Raw genomic sequence first — 15564 nt, forward strand, 5'->3', positions numbered from 1 at the left:
CTCTACTAGAGAGCTGGGAGCTTGATGGTACGGCACAATATTTTTGCTGTCGCTGTGTTATTCTCTGATGTTGTTCCTGGGATTTGCTGGAACCCAGCTTGGACGACACAGCTCCAAGCACTCCAACTACTATTGAAACCACTGCTGTCTTCACCGTGCAGGTCTTCTCCCCCTCATCCTTAAACCCTTACTTCCTGTGTTCCTTCCTCTTGATATTGTTGCAGTTTGGGATTGCCACGTTAATCACCACTGCTCTCTTCCAGAGTTTGTCAACCACCACTGTATCTAGTTGATTAACCATCATCAGCATATCAGTCTGGATGAGGAAGTCCCACAGGATCTTTGCTTTTTCATTTGCCACCACCCCTGGAGGTATTTCCCACCTTGAATTTGGATCTTCCAACCCACACCCAGTGCACATATTTCTGTACACTATAACTGCCACCTGGTTGTGCCATTCCATGTATGCTTTGCATCCCACTATTATGTGCTGGATTGTCTTTGGGGGCATCATTTCACAGTCTGCAGCTGGAGTCTTGTCTGGCCTCTATTGTTCTTGTGCTCAAGGCCTGTTCTTGTGCTGCCATGATTAAACACAGAATCCAATTCAAAATTGTATTACTTGCTTATCAAGCCCAAAACGGCCTAGCTCTGCAATATTTGCACAATCTGATAGTTCCTTATGTTCCTAACAGAGCTCTCCGTTCTCAGAGGGCAGGTCTACTCGTAGTTCCTAGAGGATCCAAATGTAATTTGGTGGACGGATCTTCTGCTATCAGGAACCATTACTATGAAACCAACTTCCAGTTTGGGTTAAGGAGGCTGCCACCACCTCCACCTTTAAATCCTCCAAACTTCAAATATTAGTGTTTACTAAAGCCTATAGTTAGTGTAAACTCTAGTGTATAGGGCCAGTAGTCATAGCTCCAGCTATAGAACAAGACTAGAGCAGCTGGTCCTAAACAGAAGATTCATCGTAGATATGCTGCTATAGACCTACGCTGCAGGGGGATACCAACATGATCCACTGAGCGGTGCCCATCACCCTTACTTCTCTTTCCTTTCTTCAGATCCACCCTCAGTTATTAATTAGAAGTATCACATAACCATCATTTTTCTCCATTGTTCTTGGAGTTTGTTATGCTGGTCTGTCCCCTCCTTTTCTCCGCTGTGCATGTTTGCAGGCCAGAGCTTCAGGAGCTGCATGCTGCCCTGCAGTCCCACTCTCTGACCACCTCAGTGTCTGCTGTCTTCTACATCAGTTTGTATAGTCATCCCAGTTGTCCAGCAGTTAGCCATTGTGTCTGTGTCTCTCCTCTCTCTGTTCTTTATTCTTTATGTCTGTTCTCTCTTTTCCTGCTCTGCCCAGTTGGCCAGTTGGCCCCCCTTAAGATCCAGGTGTTGCTCAAGGTTTCTTCCCTCCTAAAGGGGAGTTTTTCCTTGCCACGATTTGGCTTAAAGTTTTTCTCCTACCAGGGGAGTTTTTACCTGCCATTGTATATGTTATGTTATAATTGCTTAGGGGTCATGTTCTGCATCTCTGTAAAGTGCCTAGAGACAACTAGTGTTGTAATAGACACTATATAAAAAACTGAATTGAATTAATGCCTTCCATGCTGCCCTTCAGTCCCGCCCCATCTTTTTCTTAGCAGGATTTTTGGTGTCTGAGATATTCACCTTTCACTTGATCTTCATATATATACATACTCACATATTTATTAGTCTGAAAACATGTCTCATGTGTTACGCAATGTTAGAATTTGCTGCATCAGGAATGTCAGTCATTTATAAAAAATACCAATAAGTAACAGCCACATCAGCAAAATTCTGTAAAGTGACCTGTTAAAAAGAGAACTGAAACAAAAGAAAAACTAAATCAAAATCCCTTTCAGAAACTAACTTTAAACAACTATCACTGGTCCTTGAGAGCGGTGGCAGTGAGGGCTGTTTGACCTGGGGTCAAACAGATATTCCAGATGTGAATAAGTAAGTTTGAAAGACTCTGGATATAAGTAATATATCTTCATAAATCTGACGGAGACCTTTTGGGAAGGCTATGAAAATAACCTGAGTGGATGTTCATACTTGGCTCCATCTCAGATGTTTTGTTGGAAAACCACACGGGGGCAGTGATGGCACATTTAGCCCACAAGTAACGTCACAAACACAATACAAGTGCAACGTGAGCTGAATTTAAGGTTTCTCTGAGAACAGACCAAGAACAAGGACCGCAGTAAAATAACAAAAGTAATATTAATAATTAATCACCCTCTTAATTTTGTTTAATCTTCCAGATTAACATTCAATGGCAAATTATTATTTCCACGAGTGTAATTTTGAGTTACAAATCAAGGGCTGCATTTTGGGACAAAGCAATTCATATAACATTATAACCAAAATTCTCAAGTTTTTAAACACAACTCTTTTCATTTTATTTATTTTTCCCATGTAAGATTTTGAGACAAACCTTTTTTTAAAATTAAAGCCACCCTATGTCACAATAACATTTCTGACATAAGGGTACATAGATCTGACAACATTGTGCAATAGAGATGGACCAGCAGCACCTTGTCATACCACTTTGTGCTTCATCGAAGTCTTTGCATCTAATAACTATGTCGTTTTTTGTGCATTGACAACTATGAGAGGGGTGGATTTTTTTTACCACGACAGGCGTGTTTTTATAAAGCATTACATTTATTTCTAATATGATTGATTGACAGTTGGCTCAGCCAATGGCTAGCAGTTATCACTTCCTGAACCGGGATCACAGGTACCAGTTTGCATTAAATGTCTGCTGTAAATGTCTGATGACACCTCTGCAGATATTTCGGCGCAGCTGAGCTGAAGGAGTTGGGAGCAAAGCTAATGCACTGATTGACATACAGTGTGTGTGTTTCCATCCGCTTCCGAAGCAACATGGCTGCACTCCGTACCCATAGACATATATACGTATATACAGTATGTCTATGTCCGTACCACTGTTGCCAACTCCTCAGCAAGGAAAGAAGCTATTGGCTGTCCTGAAAGTTGTTTATTGTGTCATTGGTTAATTTGTTATTTGGTTATAATCGTCATGGATGCTGTAAGAGTAAGGAATAAAGTGGTGGCAGAGGTAAAATTGATTTAAAAAAGGAAGCATATGCCTATAACTACAAATGAACTTCTTTTTTTTTTTTCAATGTCACAGTTCTAAACCTCTTTCTTTATCCAGTAGGCTGGAGCAGTATCATTGAATAATTGAAATAATTACATTAATAAGAATGGTATATTAATAATGTCCTGCTCTAAATGAATTTATGCTTGTATTTACAATCATACTGATGTCTATGCAACTGATACTGAGCATCTAAGCATATTTTTATTTATTTATTCCAATATTATTATTGTGTAAAACAGGTGTCTTGAAAATAAGACCCCTTGTGTCTATGAGACTAACCTGTACGTATAAATTAATTACAGGATCAGACAGCAGTGGTTTTGTGCATGCATGTCATTTGCAGGTAGTGTGAATATCTACAGGTCTGCCTGGAGGAAGGAGGGGCTGATGCATGAGGACTGGGCTTCCTCTATACATATTGCTTTGGTACATGAGAGGGGCGCCTGGATGCACCAGCGTTTCATTAAGAAACAAGTAAAAAACAATTTCCTTTCACACTAGAGTCGCCAAAAGTATCCAATAACACCTGAAAAAGTCACTAGACTTGTTGCTAGTCGCTTTTTTGAAATTAAGTTGCTAGAGAGGTCTGAAAAGTCACTAAGTTGGCAACACTGGTCCGTATGAGAAACCACTACTCGTACTCTTGAGAAACCAATGTGTCACATTATCTAATGCTTCTTCTAGTGTTTTATACAGTCTATATGGCCTTATCCCAGAAGCTGAACTTCTTGATATGCTGCCCCCAGGTGGTTACAAGTGGTGTTGTAAAATAAAGTGCCTTTAAAAAGCTATTCAGCATCAATTGGAAAAATTGTGAAACCGACCCAGGATCAATAGCCTTTCAAGTTTTTAAGTTGCTAATGAAATTTGAAAAGCCAAATTTTAATCAAGCAGGTCATTTTTTTTCAAATAAGTAACTCACAGTGCAGGTACAACATACAGTACGTCACTTAATGTGAACCTCAATTCCCAAAAAGTTGAAACACTGTGAAAAATGTAAATGAAAAAACATACAATGATTTGCAGTTGCATAAATCCATATCGTATATCCAGATCTTATTGTAGAAAAATAAACGTCAGATGTTAAAACTGAGAAATGTTCAAATTTTATGAAAAATACTTAATTTTGAAGTTGATGTCAGCAACCCATCTCAAAAAGTTGGAACATGCATATGTTTACCACTGTGCAGCATCCTCTATTTTATCAACTCCCTGTGAACATCTGGGAAGTGAGGAGACAAGTTGCTGGAGTTTTAGGAAAGGGATGTTGTCCCATTCTTGTCTGATGCAGGATTAGAGCTGCTCAACAGTCCTAGGCCTTCATTATCGGATTTTTCATTTTTATAATGCACCAAATGTATCTGTTACTGAAAGGACTGGACAGCACTTAGACGTTTTTCTCCTGGGAAGCCATGCTGATGGATACAGTATGTGGTTTAGCATTATAAGCTGTTCACACCATAGGCACTAATGCAACTCCAAATCATCAGATGCAGACTGGCCCGTCTCGGTGGGCCGGCCCCTGCCAACCTGGGTGGTCGACGGGGGAGCATGGGTGGCTACCGGGGCCAGTACCACTGGCCCTGCCTCCTGGCTTCGGCCTCCTCTCCTCCTCCTGCCCCCCCTACATGACTCACGCACACATAGGTCCAAGGGGGGGCTAGGGGGGTGAGGGCCTCTTGGCCACGTGTCCGGCCCATGCCGGGTGGTTGGTGCTCAGCTGGGTCCCGGTCCATCATCGTGAGTTTCCTGGCTGCCTCTTCCCGTGGTCATGGGGGCCCCGCCCGCGGGTCCCCTCGGCCGCCGCTGGGGGGGGGCGGGCCTTGTTGGCCGAGGGTTTCCTCCAGCCCTCTTCTCGCCCTGTGTGTGGCTGCTGGTGGCCTGGGTTCCGGGTTCCTCCTTGTCGGCCTCTGGTCCCTCGGGTGGTGGGGTTGCCCTCCTCCACTATAGTTCAGGTAGAGCATCACACACACACACACACACACACACACACACACACACACACACACACACACACACACACACACACACACACACACACACACACACACACACACACACACACACAGCTACTCTGGGGGTCGTGGTAGCCTAGCTTCGATTCAGTCCCAGGGACCTGAAATGGTTGCTGCTTATGTCTCTGCTTGTTCTCGTGTCTGTTTGTTTTTTCTCTTACAGATCTCCAAGGCTTGTGTGCTCGTTATGCGTTTCCCTGTGTTTTCGCATCTTGGACAAGCAGCGGATGTCACCCCCCGACCCTTCACATAAAATTATATATATATATATATATATATATATATATATATATATATATATATATATATATATATATATATATATATATATATTAGGGGTGTAACGATACACTAATCTCACGATACGGTACGATACACGATATTGAGGTCACGATAACGATACGATACGATATTATAGCAGTATTTTTTTAACAACCTTGAATGAGGAACATATGACTGGAATAAATGGTCTTTTATTTGAAAGACACAAAATACAAAACAATGCTGTGCATTTGCCCTATTGTTACAGTTTGTAATGCTTTATAACTGAACTAAAAGTAAATGTCAGGTTTGCATTATGCATCTTCAGTTTCATACAAGTAAAAATATGTAGCCACAAACTGAATAGTTTCTCTCATGTATGATTTGACTTTTTTCTTTTTTCGGATGCGCGTTACTAGTCAACACAGTAGATTAATATTAATATTCCAATATCGCGATACACTTTGTCACCTCCACGACAGGTATTGTGACGTTTTTGTATCACGAAATTTTGTGGCACGATATATTGTTACACCCCTAATATATATATATATATATATATATATATATATATATATATATATATATATATAAATAACATAAATATATATGATATATTAAAATATATGTTATATATTTTATATTAAAAATGCTTATATATATGCCTTAGGTTATTACCAACATGGTATTAACCATTAATATATAGGCAGACAAAAAAAAAAAAAAAAGTCATACATCTGACTACAGAATTTTTCCATATCGCTTTGAACTATTTTTAATTAGCTTTGGCCCAGAGAAGACAGATTAGTTTCAGGATCGCGTTCACATATGTTTTCTTCTTTGCATGATATAGCCATAAGCTGCATTTGTGGATCGTACAATGAACTGTGTTCACTGACTGTGAGTTTCCGAATTATTCCTGATCCCGTACAGTTTCCAGTACAGAATCATGTCTGTTTTTAATGCCGTGGCACCTGAGGCCCAGAAGAGCATCGGCATCCAGTTTTGAACTCCTGCCTTGTTCCTGGCGATTCTCTGAATCTATTGATGTTGATATGCATTGCAGATGGACGGAAAGTTTTCCCAATTGTACGTTGAAGGGTATTTTTTCCAAAATTGCTCCACAATTTTTTGAAGCAGTTTGTCTCAGATTGGTGAACCTGTGCCCATCTTTACAACTAAAAGGCACTGCTTCTCCGAAATGCTGCTACACACCTGTTGCCAATAAACTTATTTAGTTATCAATTATTCCTTCAGCTGCTTTTGGTGTACCAATTACTCTTGCAGAGTTTTGTCACCCTGCTCAAACATTTTTGAGATGTGTTGCTGCCATCAAATTCAAAATGGGTTTATATTTTAATGAAATAGCAAAATGATTCAGTTTCAACATCCATCACATCGTTGGTGTTCTATTGGGAATAAAATATGGGGTTTATTAGATTTGTATCATGTTTTAATTAAAATCTTGTACAGCATCTCAACTATTTTGGAATTAAGGTTGTAAAACACTCACAATGCTTGTAGCTAATCCAAACAAATTTACATATTTAAAAGCATAAAAAAACAAAAAACAAAAATAACTTCAGAAAATGAAAAGAAATCAGGCAAACTAATGCATGTTATGCAGAGCTGAAATTACTTTGTACCCACCGAGCAAACCCAATAAACTCACTGATGGTTTCTTCAAAGGAATCTACAGTCAATTCAGAAGTAATCATACATTTTGGAAGAAAGAGAAAAAACAGATTCAGCTCCACAACACAAGTCAAATACCGTCAAATTTTACATGCAAGTTATTTAAAATATAAAACAAGATATTGTGGAAGTCGTGGAAATAGACGAGCAGACAACTTCTCACGGTGCGGACACAGAAGCGTGTGTCCCTTTATTAAATCCACCAGTTAACTGAAACTGAACGTTAAGAAGCTTGCGCTTCCCATCACAGAACTAACTGACTCCAAAAACGTCACCATACTTAGAGGGACCGTAACACATTAAACACATAGACCAAAACATTAGTAACAACATAAATTATAACCTGAATAAACGCTGTATGGTAATGCTGTGACTAACATCTCTAAGCAGGTGAATTATGTACACATCACTATGAATGATAAAGGCACTACAATATGTACATTATGTACACGTTTGTGTTTCACTCAACAATGTGCAGTTTTAAAAAAAAAAATAGCTCCATGTTTTGTTTTTCACAAGATAGAGCTAATTGGGTTTGAGAATGCAGTGATGCGTTTTTAAATGTAGTGCTACTCCAGGGTTTAAGGAGTCTTTTATGTAATAACCACTAATGAGAAAACATCCACATTTTTCCAGTTTCATGTTGAGAAGTATCAAGATCAGATTAGAAGTATTAAAGTTCAACACATTTTAGCTTCGTAATTACATCAGTGTAACATTGAATTTCACCAATCAAGTACTCTTTATTAGCAAAAATAGCAGGTCATTTTTTTAAGTTTCTTGACCACTTTACAGTACGTTACTTTCTGTTGGCGTCATCACTGCTGTAAAGAAGAGAGTAAAACGTATCAAGACAAGTCAAAAGGTCAAGTGTTGGCGCTGCACTGATGCCACTTCTCCATCCCTTGGTAAGAGCTGCAAATGACAATATTTCTCATTCATATCAAATATACATCAAAACTAAAGAAATGACCAGAAACCACCACTTTTATATTTCGGTTTACCCAAGTAGTGGCATAAAATAAGGATACTGGATCAGTGGTAATATGTTAAACTCTGATTACCTGTAGATTTGAGCAATGTATAAAAAATAGATTTGAAATGTATTTTTGTCATTAATAAAAATATACATGATGTTCTTAACAAAAGACTGAAATAAAACAGTCTTGCTCTCAGAAAAGAAAAACAGAAAAAAAAAAAATTCACAAGCTATCTCTGAGTCACACAGAAAATAAATTATGTATACAAGCTGGGATATAAACTTTTGTCAAGAACAAAATTTCCCCATTTCCTCCACAGTTAATTACATCCTTCCTGTAAGAAATACCACAGTCACATACTTCAAAGACTCCTGGTTTGTCCGTAATTGAATCTTTTGCCAAAAGATCTCAGAATCGTTCAGCATTTCTGGTTATTTTTCACATCATCCTCTTGTTTGTAGAACCAAGCTGGACGGGTGGAGGTTCGATATTGAGCTCCTGCCTCAGGTCTTCTAGGCTCTGTTCCCATCGCCTTTCATAGAAGATGCTGAGGACGCAGCGGGCGTGGCTGCCGTTCCTCAGAGCCCAAGGACCCAAAGATGTGAACAGTGACTGTAAACGGCTTCAAGAGGACAACAGGAAGAAACACACGTGAGCTTGACAGGGCAATGAGGAAAGCCCGTCTGTTGTATTTCTGGTAAATCAACTACAATACAAATTTCCCAATAAAGGAAGTTCACAGTTGATGAATGAGGAAGGTTCAATCATTTACAGGTATATAAATGGTTTATGGACATCTATTCAACGTACAATTAAGGGGGTGTTTCCAGTTTCTCCCACAGTTGACACTTAAAAACTGCTGCAACCAGAATTTCAACAATTGTAATATTTCACTTGATGTCAACATCCAAGTCTGACAACTTCCTTCCAATAGTACCTGTCTATAACACACTATTTTTTCCCCATATTTCCACATATGGAGATTTTGAAATCTGATTTCTAACACAATCTGGCAACATGTTATACAGCAAGCTCCAACTGGACATAACAGATGAAGGACAGTCTGGATTGAACCACTCAAACTTCCTGTTATAGAGCTTCAGAGCTTATTAAGCATCTTGGTGAAGTCTCACATCACGTTAAAAATACTGATATCACACCTTGCATTCAATCGAAGTGGCCCCAACACAGCACCCAGAGCACACATGGGAAGCCCCGTCTGAGCTGCTTCAAACCACTTCACTGCCACTTCACCTGAAAACAGGAGGAAGATTCAGAGAAAGAATCACTTAAAGAGAAAAAAAGACCAAAAATAAGTCATCAGTCCGGCCATATGACAATCTCTCAAAAAGCTATTTCCCCTCTTTGACCTTGAAGTCATACCCCATGGTTTCTGGCTAATTTCAATGTCACATAGTTTCATTTTCTGTATATGTAATTGGCATAAGTTAAAAAAAGAAATATGATCAACAATTTACAGGAAAAGCTTTTGAACTGCAGGAAGTTTGCAGAGCCGAGAAGGTGATACGAGTTCTGTCACCATGCAGATAAGTCAAGTGTGCAGTCTGGTAATGCTCCTACTGCAATATGAAAGGTCTTGCCAAGATGTAGCTTTTTCTTGAAGTTCAAAGCTTGGTTTTGAAGTTCCTACAAGTAAGACTGTGGATGCCAATATGTATTTCACTGATCAAGCCTGAGACATGCTCAGTGTAAAGTTTTACTTACCCAGCATGTTAGTGGGCATGCCCAGCAAGGTGTGCAACAAGTCGTGGACTTCTCTGTATCTCAGCATGACGTAAGCAAGCTCCTCATTGTCCACAAACTTCACCTCCACCCTTGAGTCAGGGGTCACATTCTGGCAGGAAAAACAACAACTAAGTGTTGTATAACAGGTAGAGGTGTGTATAGATGTGAATATATAAATGAAATTAGGATTAAGAAATTTAAAACATGCAGCAAATCAGAGAACTCTCACATTGTCCTCCAGAAAGCGGAGGTACTCTCTCCCGAAAGTACCATTGGGTAGGGAGGCCATCTTGCTCAGATCAAGTGTAGAAAGACGGATCCTTGGCCTTTCTCTGCAATATCAGTTTATAGTAAAGCAAAGGTAAATCCATATTTATTTATTTTTTTTAAGTCATTAAAGGGACTCACATTAGGATAGCGGAGCCTTCAGGGTCATTTCTCATCCTGTCCCTGAGATTTCTGAGAGCTAAATGTCCTGTGGTCTCTGCAAGGACTGCAACCATGTCTGGAAAATCCACAAAGGGGTTCATGGGATTCATAAGACATTATCTGAACTTACTTTATTATTGCCATTTACTATATTATCATCTAAGCTATTCCACAATTTCCTCAGAGAACTGTATTACACTCAGATGTTAGGGCTACAACTAACAACTACTTTTGTCAATGATGAATCTATTGATTACTGAAATGATTATTCGACAATTAGGATTCTGAATCAGCAGCAACTTAAACTATTTTATTTAGCTTTTAGGTTTCAAAGTTAGCCTATGATCATCCTCCCCTGAGTATCTTATGACCATGACTCCAAGATCATTTAAGATACCTTGAAAATTTAAAAAACTGAAAGAGGGCTGTAGGAGGACTTAAAATTAAGTGGATGCTCAGGTTAGATGGAGGTGAATTATTTGAGGAAACAGCTGAAAGGAACAGAAGAACAGAAAGAAGAGAAATACAGCATTGAACACATATGAGTCTTTATGGGACCCCCAGGACCTCTGAAGTACAATAACAGCCAGTCACTGACGAGATTCACCAGTGTATCACATGTGCATTTACAGTCTATGGTCAGACAGTTGTAGTTCTAGTCTCTCACTACTGTCACTCCTACAAGGTTGTTGTAAATCAATCAATAATGTAAACAGTTTCTGATTGAATACTAAATTTGTTGGGAACTAATTTTGTCATCCATGTTTGTCGACTACACTGATTATTCATTGCAGCCCTATAAGATACAGTCAGGTGTTGTTTACAGTTTTTCTTTCTTTCTCTCATGTGTACTCTTATGTTCTTGTTTGCATTTTTTACTCTTCTTTTGTGATCTTTAACAAAGAGTAGAGGTTTATTTAAATGAATGTAAGATGTTTCCAGTAAACGAGCAGTCTGCTGGTTTCTTTTTTCATCTTCAATATTCATCAAAAGGAGCACTATTCACAATGTAAAACATCGGTTTTATTAGGGAGTTGTTCTGTCTAATAATGTCATTAGTGTGTCATCATTGTCATTAACTTGGGCTAACAGGTGTTAAAATATGGGTAAAAGCAAGAACTTGAACCTGGCGATTTACCATTACAGGAGATATGTGCTTAAAACAGAACATTAGAAACTGATGTACAGGTTATTTTTGATCCTGTGGCCAAAACCTGAGAATAAATGTCAGCTGACAGGTGTTAATGCTCTCTTCCTCCATAAGAGTTTCTACTTTCATTTCTGTAATCAGGGCCTTTATGAAGCAAATGAGAGAGGTCTCCAGAGGAAAAAGAGCTTGAGAATAACTTGAAGTGTTTGATCAGTGTCCGAGAAACTAAACACGTGTAATCCTAGAGATGTGGTGTAATTTGTAGAATCAAAAAATGTAATGTTTGCAAGCAACAATTCTATCTTCATAACTTCAATTAGCATTAGTGTTACTGATTAAATGATGGTGACGTGCAGTTATTATTTTAATACAGTATCATAGACAATGTGGAAGCTATGCTAATGTGGCAGATGACTCACCATGTCTGTAGGGGTCCTGAAGGGCCGCCACACCTGATCCAACGGCCAACAGGGCTTTCTGGAAGGGAGAAGTGTGGATGTGTCCGGAGTACAGCCCATCATAATGTGAAAGGTCAGCGTGACCGCTGTGCAGCCGGTGGACACACACTGCTGAGACAAAGGTAAAACTACAGTGTGACATGTTTGTTCTACTACCAACCCTAGAAGCTCAATGGGTTTTTATTTCTGAAATACATTAAATACAAAGCCTTAAACATTTATAACAGATATTTGTGGTAGTGAACATGTCACTGGCTCTAGACCAAAGTGCAATAGCAGCACACACTAAAGGCCGAGTTATGGTTCTGCGTCAAAACGACGCCGTGCCTACGCCGTAGGGTACGCGTCGACGCGTACCACACGCCGCAGCCCACGCCGTCACTGACGCATACCTCCCAAAAATTGTAACTACGCGTCGAACTCTGATGAGAATAAGGTCTCCATCCTTGTCCTGCTAGATCTCAGTGCAGCATTCGATACAATTGATCATGATATTCTTATCAATTGTCCTGAAAAGCTTGTTGGTCTCTCGGACATTGTGCTGAACTGGTTCAAAACGTACATCAGAGGGAGGAAGTTCTATGTTAGACTAGGAGGCCATGTCTGAGAAATATGACAACTACTATGGAGTTGCACAAGGAAGTTGCCTAGGTCCATTACTTTTTTCCCTTTACATGTTACCTCTGGGTGATATTATCAGAGAACACAATGTAGGTTTCCATAGCTATGCGGACGATACACAACTGTACATATCTGCAGAACCAAATGATACAGCAGCTACAAAGTCCATTACCAACTGCCTATTGGCAATAAATAAATGGATGAGTAATAACTTCCTGAAACTATGTGAGAACAAAACTGAAATTCTAATTATCGGCCCATAAACAAAAAGAGAAACATTAATTAAAAACCTAGGTGGATTAACTCCTTAGATTAAATCCGAGGTCACAAGTCCTGGTGTTATCATAGACTCAGAATTGAATTTCAACTCCCATATAAACAAAGTGAGCAAAACTTCCTTCTTTCATCTCAGGAACATAGCAAAGGTAAGATCTTTTATAAATCAAAATGATTCTGAGAAGCTAATTCACGCCTTCATATCTAGCCGGTTAGCACTTTTTACAGGTCTCCATAAGAAAACCACAGGGAGACTTCAGCTCATCCAAAACTCTGCAGCTCGACTGTTAAAAACCAAAAAGAGAGCACATTAGTCCAGTCTTAGCTACTCTGCACTGGCTCCCTGTAACATTTAGAATTGACTTTAAGGTCCTACTCCTTACATACAAAGCCCTAAATGGACAAGGACCAAGCTACATCTCCAACACCCTAACAAATAATGTACCAAAAAGAACCCTGCGGTCATTAGAAGCTCCCAGAAACAGTCAAAAGAATCGGTGATGCAGCCTGTCAACTACGCCCCAAAACTATGGAACACATGCCCAAAAACATCGGGGAAGCCGAGTCGGTAGATATCTTCAAAAGACAACTTAAAACCTATCTCTTCACTAAAGCATTTAAGCATGAGATATCCAGGTGACTAACCGTGCCTAAGTTAGATGCCACTTTGCTTTTATTCTATATCAGTGATTTTTACTGTATGCATTACTTTTATACTTTTATTTCCTACATTGCTTTTATTCTATATCATTGCACCTAAATGTTTCTATATGATCATCTTTATCTCTTATTCTTATTTGTTGTTGTTTTTATCTTTCTATTTTTCATTTGTTCTTACCATGTGAGTTAATCATGTTTTTTACTGCTGTAGAGCACTTTGCTGCCAGTAAAACAAACGGTCACATTGCACCTGCTAAACCCACACTGAGATGGTTGTACTAAATTAGAGCTACTATATGACTCAAAGTGCACAACAGTGTGTGTGATATGACCAACGACTCAGTGCAGTATTTTTACCTTTTTATATTCAATATTGCTTTTATCCTATCCTAGTAATTGTTCTATAAAAGGAACTTAGGACTGAATTCTGTCAAAATGCTGTATTATGTCATTGCACCTAAATGTTTCTATATGATAATTTTTATCTTTTATTTGCTTTTATTGTTTATTTCTCTTTGTTCTTAACATGTCTATATTCCTACTGGGAAGGACTTTGAGCTGCAATTCTTGTATGAAAGGTGCTATAGAAATAAAGTTTATTATTATTACTTGGGAAAGCGGTGATCCATTCATAATCATCAGGTGTGTCGTCACAGGGAAACACCTAAAACATGCAGTGCACTGGTCCTTAAGGACTGGAACTGAGAAACAGTACATTGGATAATAAGGTGATAGATATATGTACACACACACACACACACACACACACACACACACACACACACACACATGAACTATGAAAACCAGAAGAGTTTGGTTGCTGAACGAGCAGGTGTTACACAAAAATGTTAACTTTATTTTTATCTGCTAACAGATTATTTTTCTCCTTTTGGCTTCTTCCTTTCACAGTTGTCACAACACATCACCTGATTCCACCTAACCCCATCATCTGCATCACACTAACCAACTGCTAGTTCTCGTTTGGCACATCTGAAAATCTGCTGTTTGGTCTTTTCCTGACAGCTCCATTTCCATCATCCTTCTACCAATGTCTCTCTTACCCTTCACTTTATGAGTCCAAACCCCCTCAATGAAACCTCTCCTACTTTTATTGCTGACTGTTCCTCTGATACACCCATTACTACCCAGAACCTGTTTTTTGGGTTTATTTTTCTTGTTTCCACACATGACTATATTATTTACACTGAGTCACACATTTTTTTATACAAATACTGAGACATAAAATGAAAAGAAAAATAAATTGACATATATTGATAGCTTTTTAAAAGTAAACCTTTGCAATCAAAAATTGTAACCCTCTATAATATCTACATATCAGGGTTTGACAGTTTGAGTAACAGCTCAGAGACCTCATAGGTTAAAATATAATTTATTTGATAATACGAAATCCCTCATAAATGACATAAATGAACAAATGGTTTGTTAAGTTATAATACTTATGATTTGAATAGGTTTTGCTCACATTTACTATTGAATTTACTATTGATCAAACTTGAAACAGCAACAACTAACTTTACTAATCTATGTCCAGGAAATTCAAGCCTTATCGCACGCATATTGTATGATTTATTGACTGATAAGGTGACTTGTGTGACCTTTACTCGTATTTTAGTCAGCTATTACATGGGTCCTGTCGTGAAAATGATGCACCCCTGCTAGCTTCGACAAGGCTCAATGTCAACATTAAAACAACTTATCAAAGGCTTATTTCTCAAATGCATACATTATTCAGCACATGACATCCGTGTAAACGCATACCTTTTGAGGTTAAAGCGAAGTGTCGCTGGTTTTGCCGTTGGAAAAATTTACTATAACGTAGCCACATGTCTGAGGTTACCGGGGACTTCCCATTGCGCATGCGTCAAGTCTCCGTGCGTAGTTACTTTCTGCCGGTGTCATAACAGGAAAGGCAACCCTTTCAAAAGAAGGTACTTGTGCGCGGAAGGACAGACGCCAGACAGACGTTAACGCAACACGAAATGTTATAATATCTATTAAACTGAGCATCAAAGAAAAAACAATGGGACCCCTGTTTATCAGCACCCTTAAAGCACAATAGTTTACGACAAAGTAAACCATTACAAATGTCCTG

At 38.9% G+C, this 15564-nt stretch overlaps 1 protein-coding gene across 2 annotated transcripts; it reads right to left on the reverse strand.

Moving 5' to 3' along the window:
• Positions 1-6847: 6847 nt before the first annotated feature.
• On the reverse strand, positions 6848-15343 carry coq4 (coenzyme Q4 homolog (S. cerevisiae)). 2 transcript variants are annotated; one of them, XM_061734125.1, is made up of 7 exons: positions 15231-15343; positions 11856-12005; positions 10266-10362; positions 10087-10189; positions 9837-9966; positions 9272-9365; positions 6848-8733 (listed from the first exon to the last, which is right to left on the reverse strand). In XM_061734125.1, exons 1-7 carry the CDS (start codon positions 15328-15330, stop codon positions 8550-8552), a joined length of 858 nt encoding a protein of 285 aa, XP_061590109.1. In that variant the 5' UTR covers positions 15331-15343; the 3' UTR covers positions 6848-8549. The 2 variants fall into 2 exon arrangements, with proteins under 2 accessions (XP_061590109.1, XP_061590110.1); XM_061734126.1 differs by having other exon boundaries at positions 6851-8733; positions 11856-12002; positions 15231-15327.
• Positions 15344-15564: the final 221 nt, after the last annotated feature.

This window comes from Cololabis saira, chromosome 11 (genome assembly GCF_033807715.1).
Source record: "Cololabis saira isolate AMF1-May2022 chromosome 11, fColSai1.1, whole genome shotgun sequence".
Lineage (NCBI taxonomy): Eukaryota > Metazoa > Chordata > Actinopteri > Beloniformes > Belonidae > Cololabis > Cololabis saira.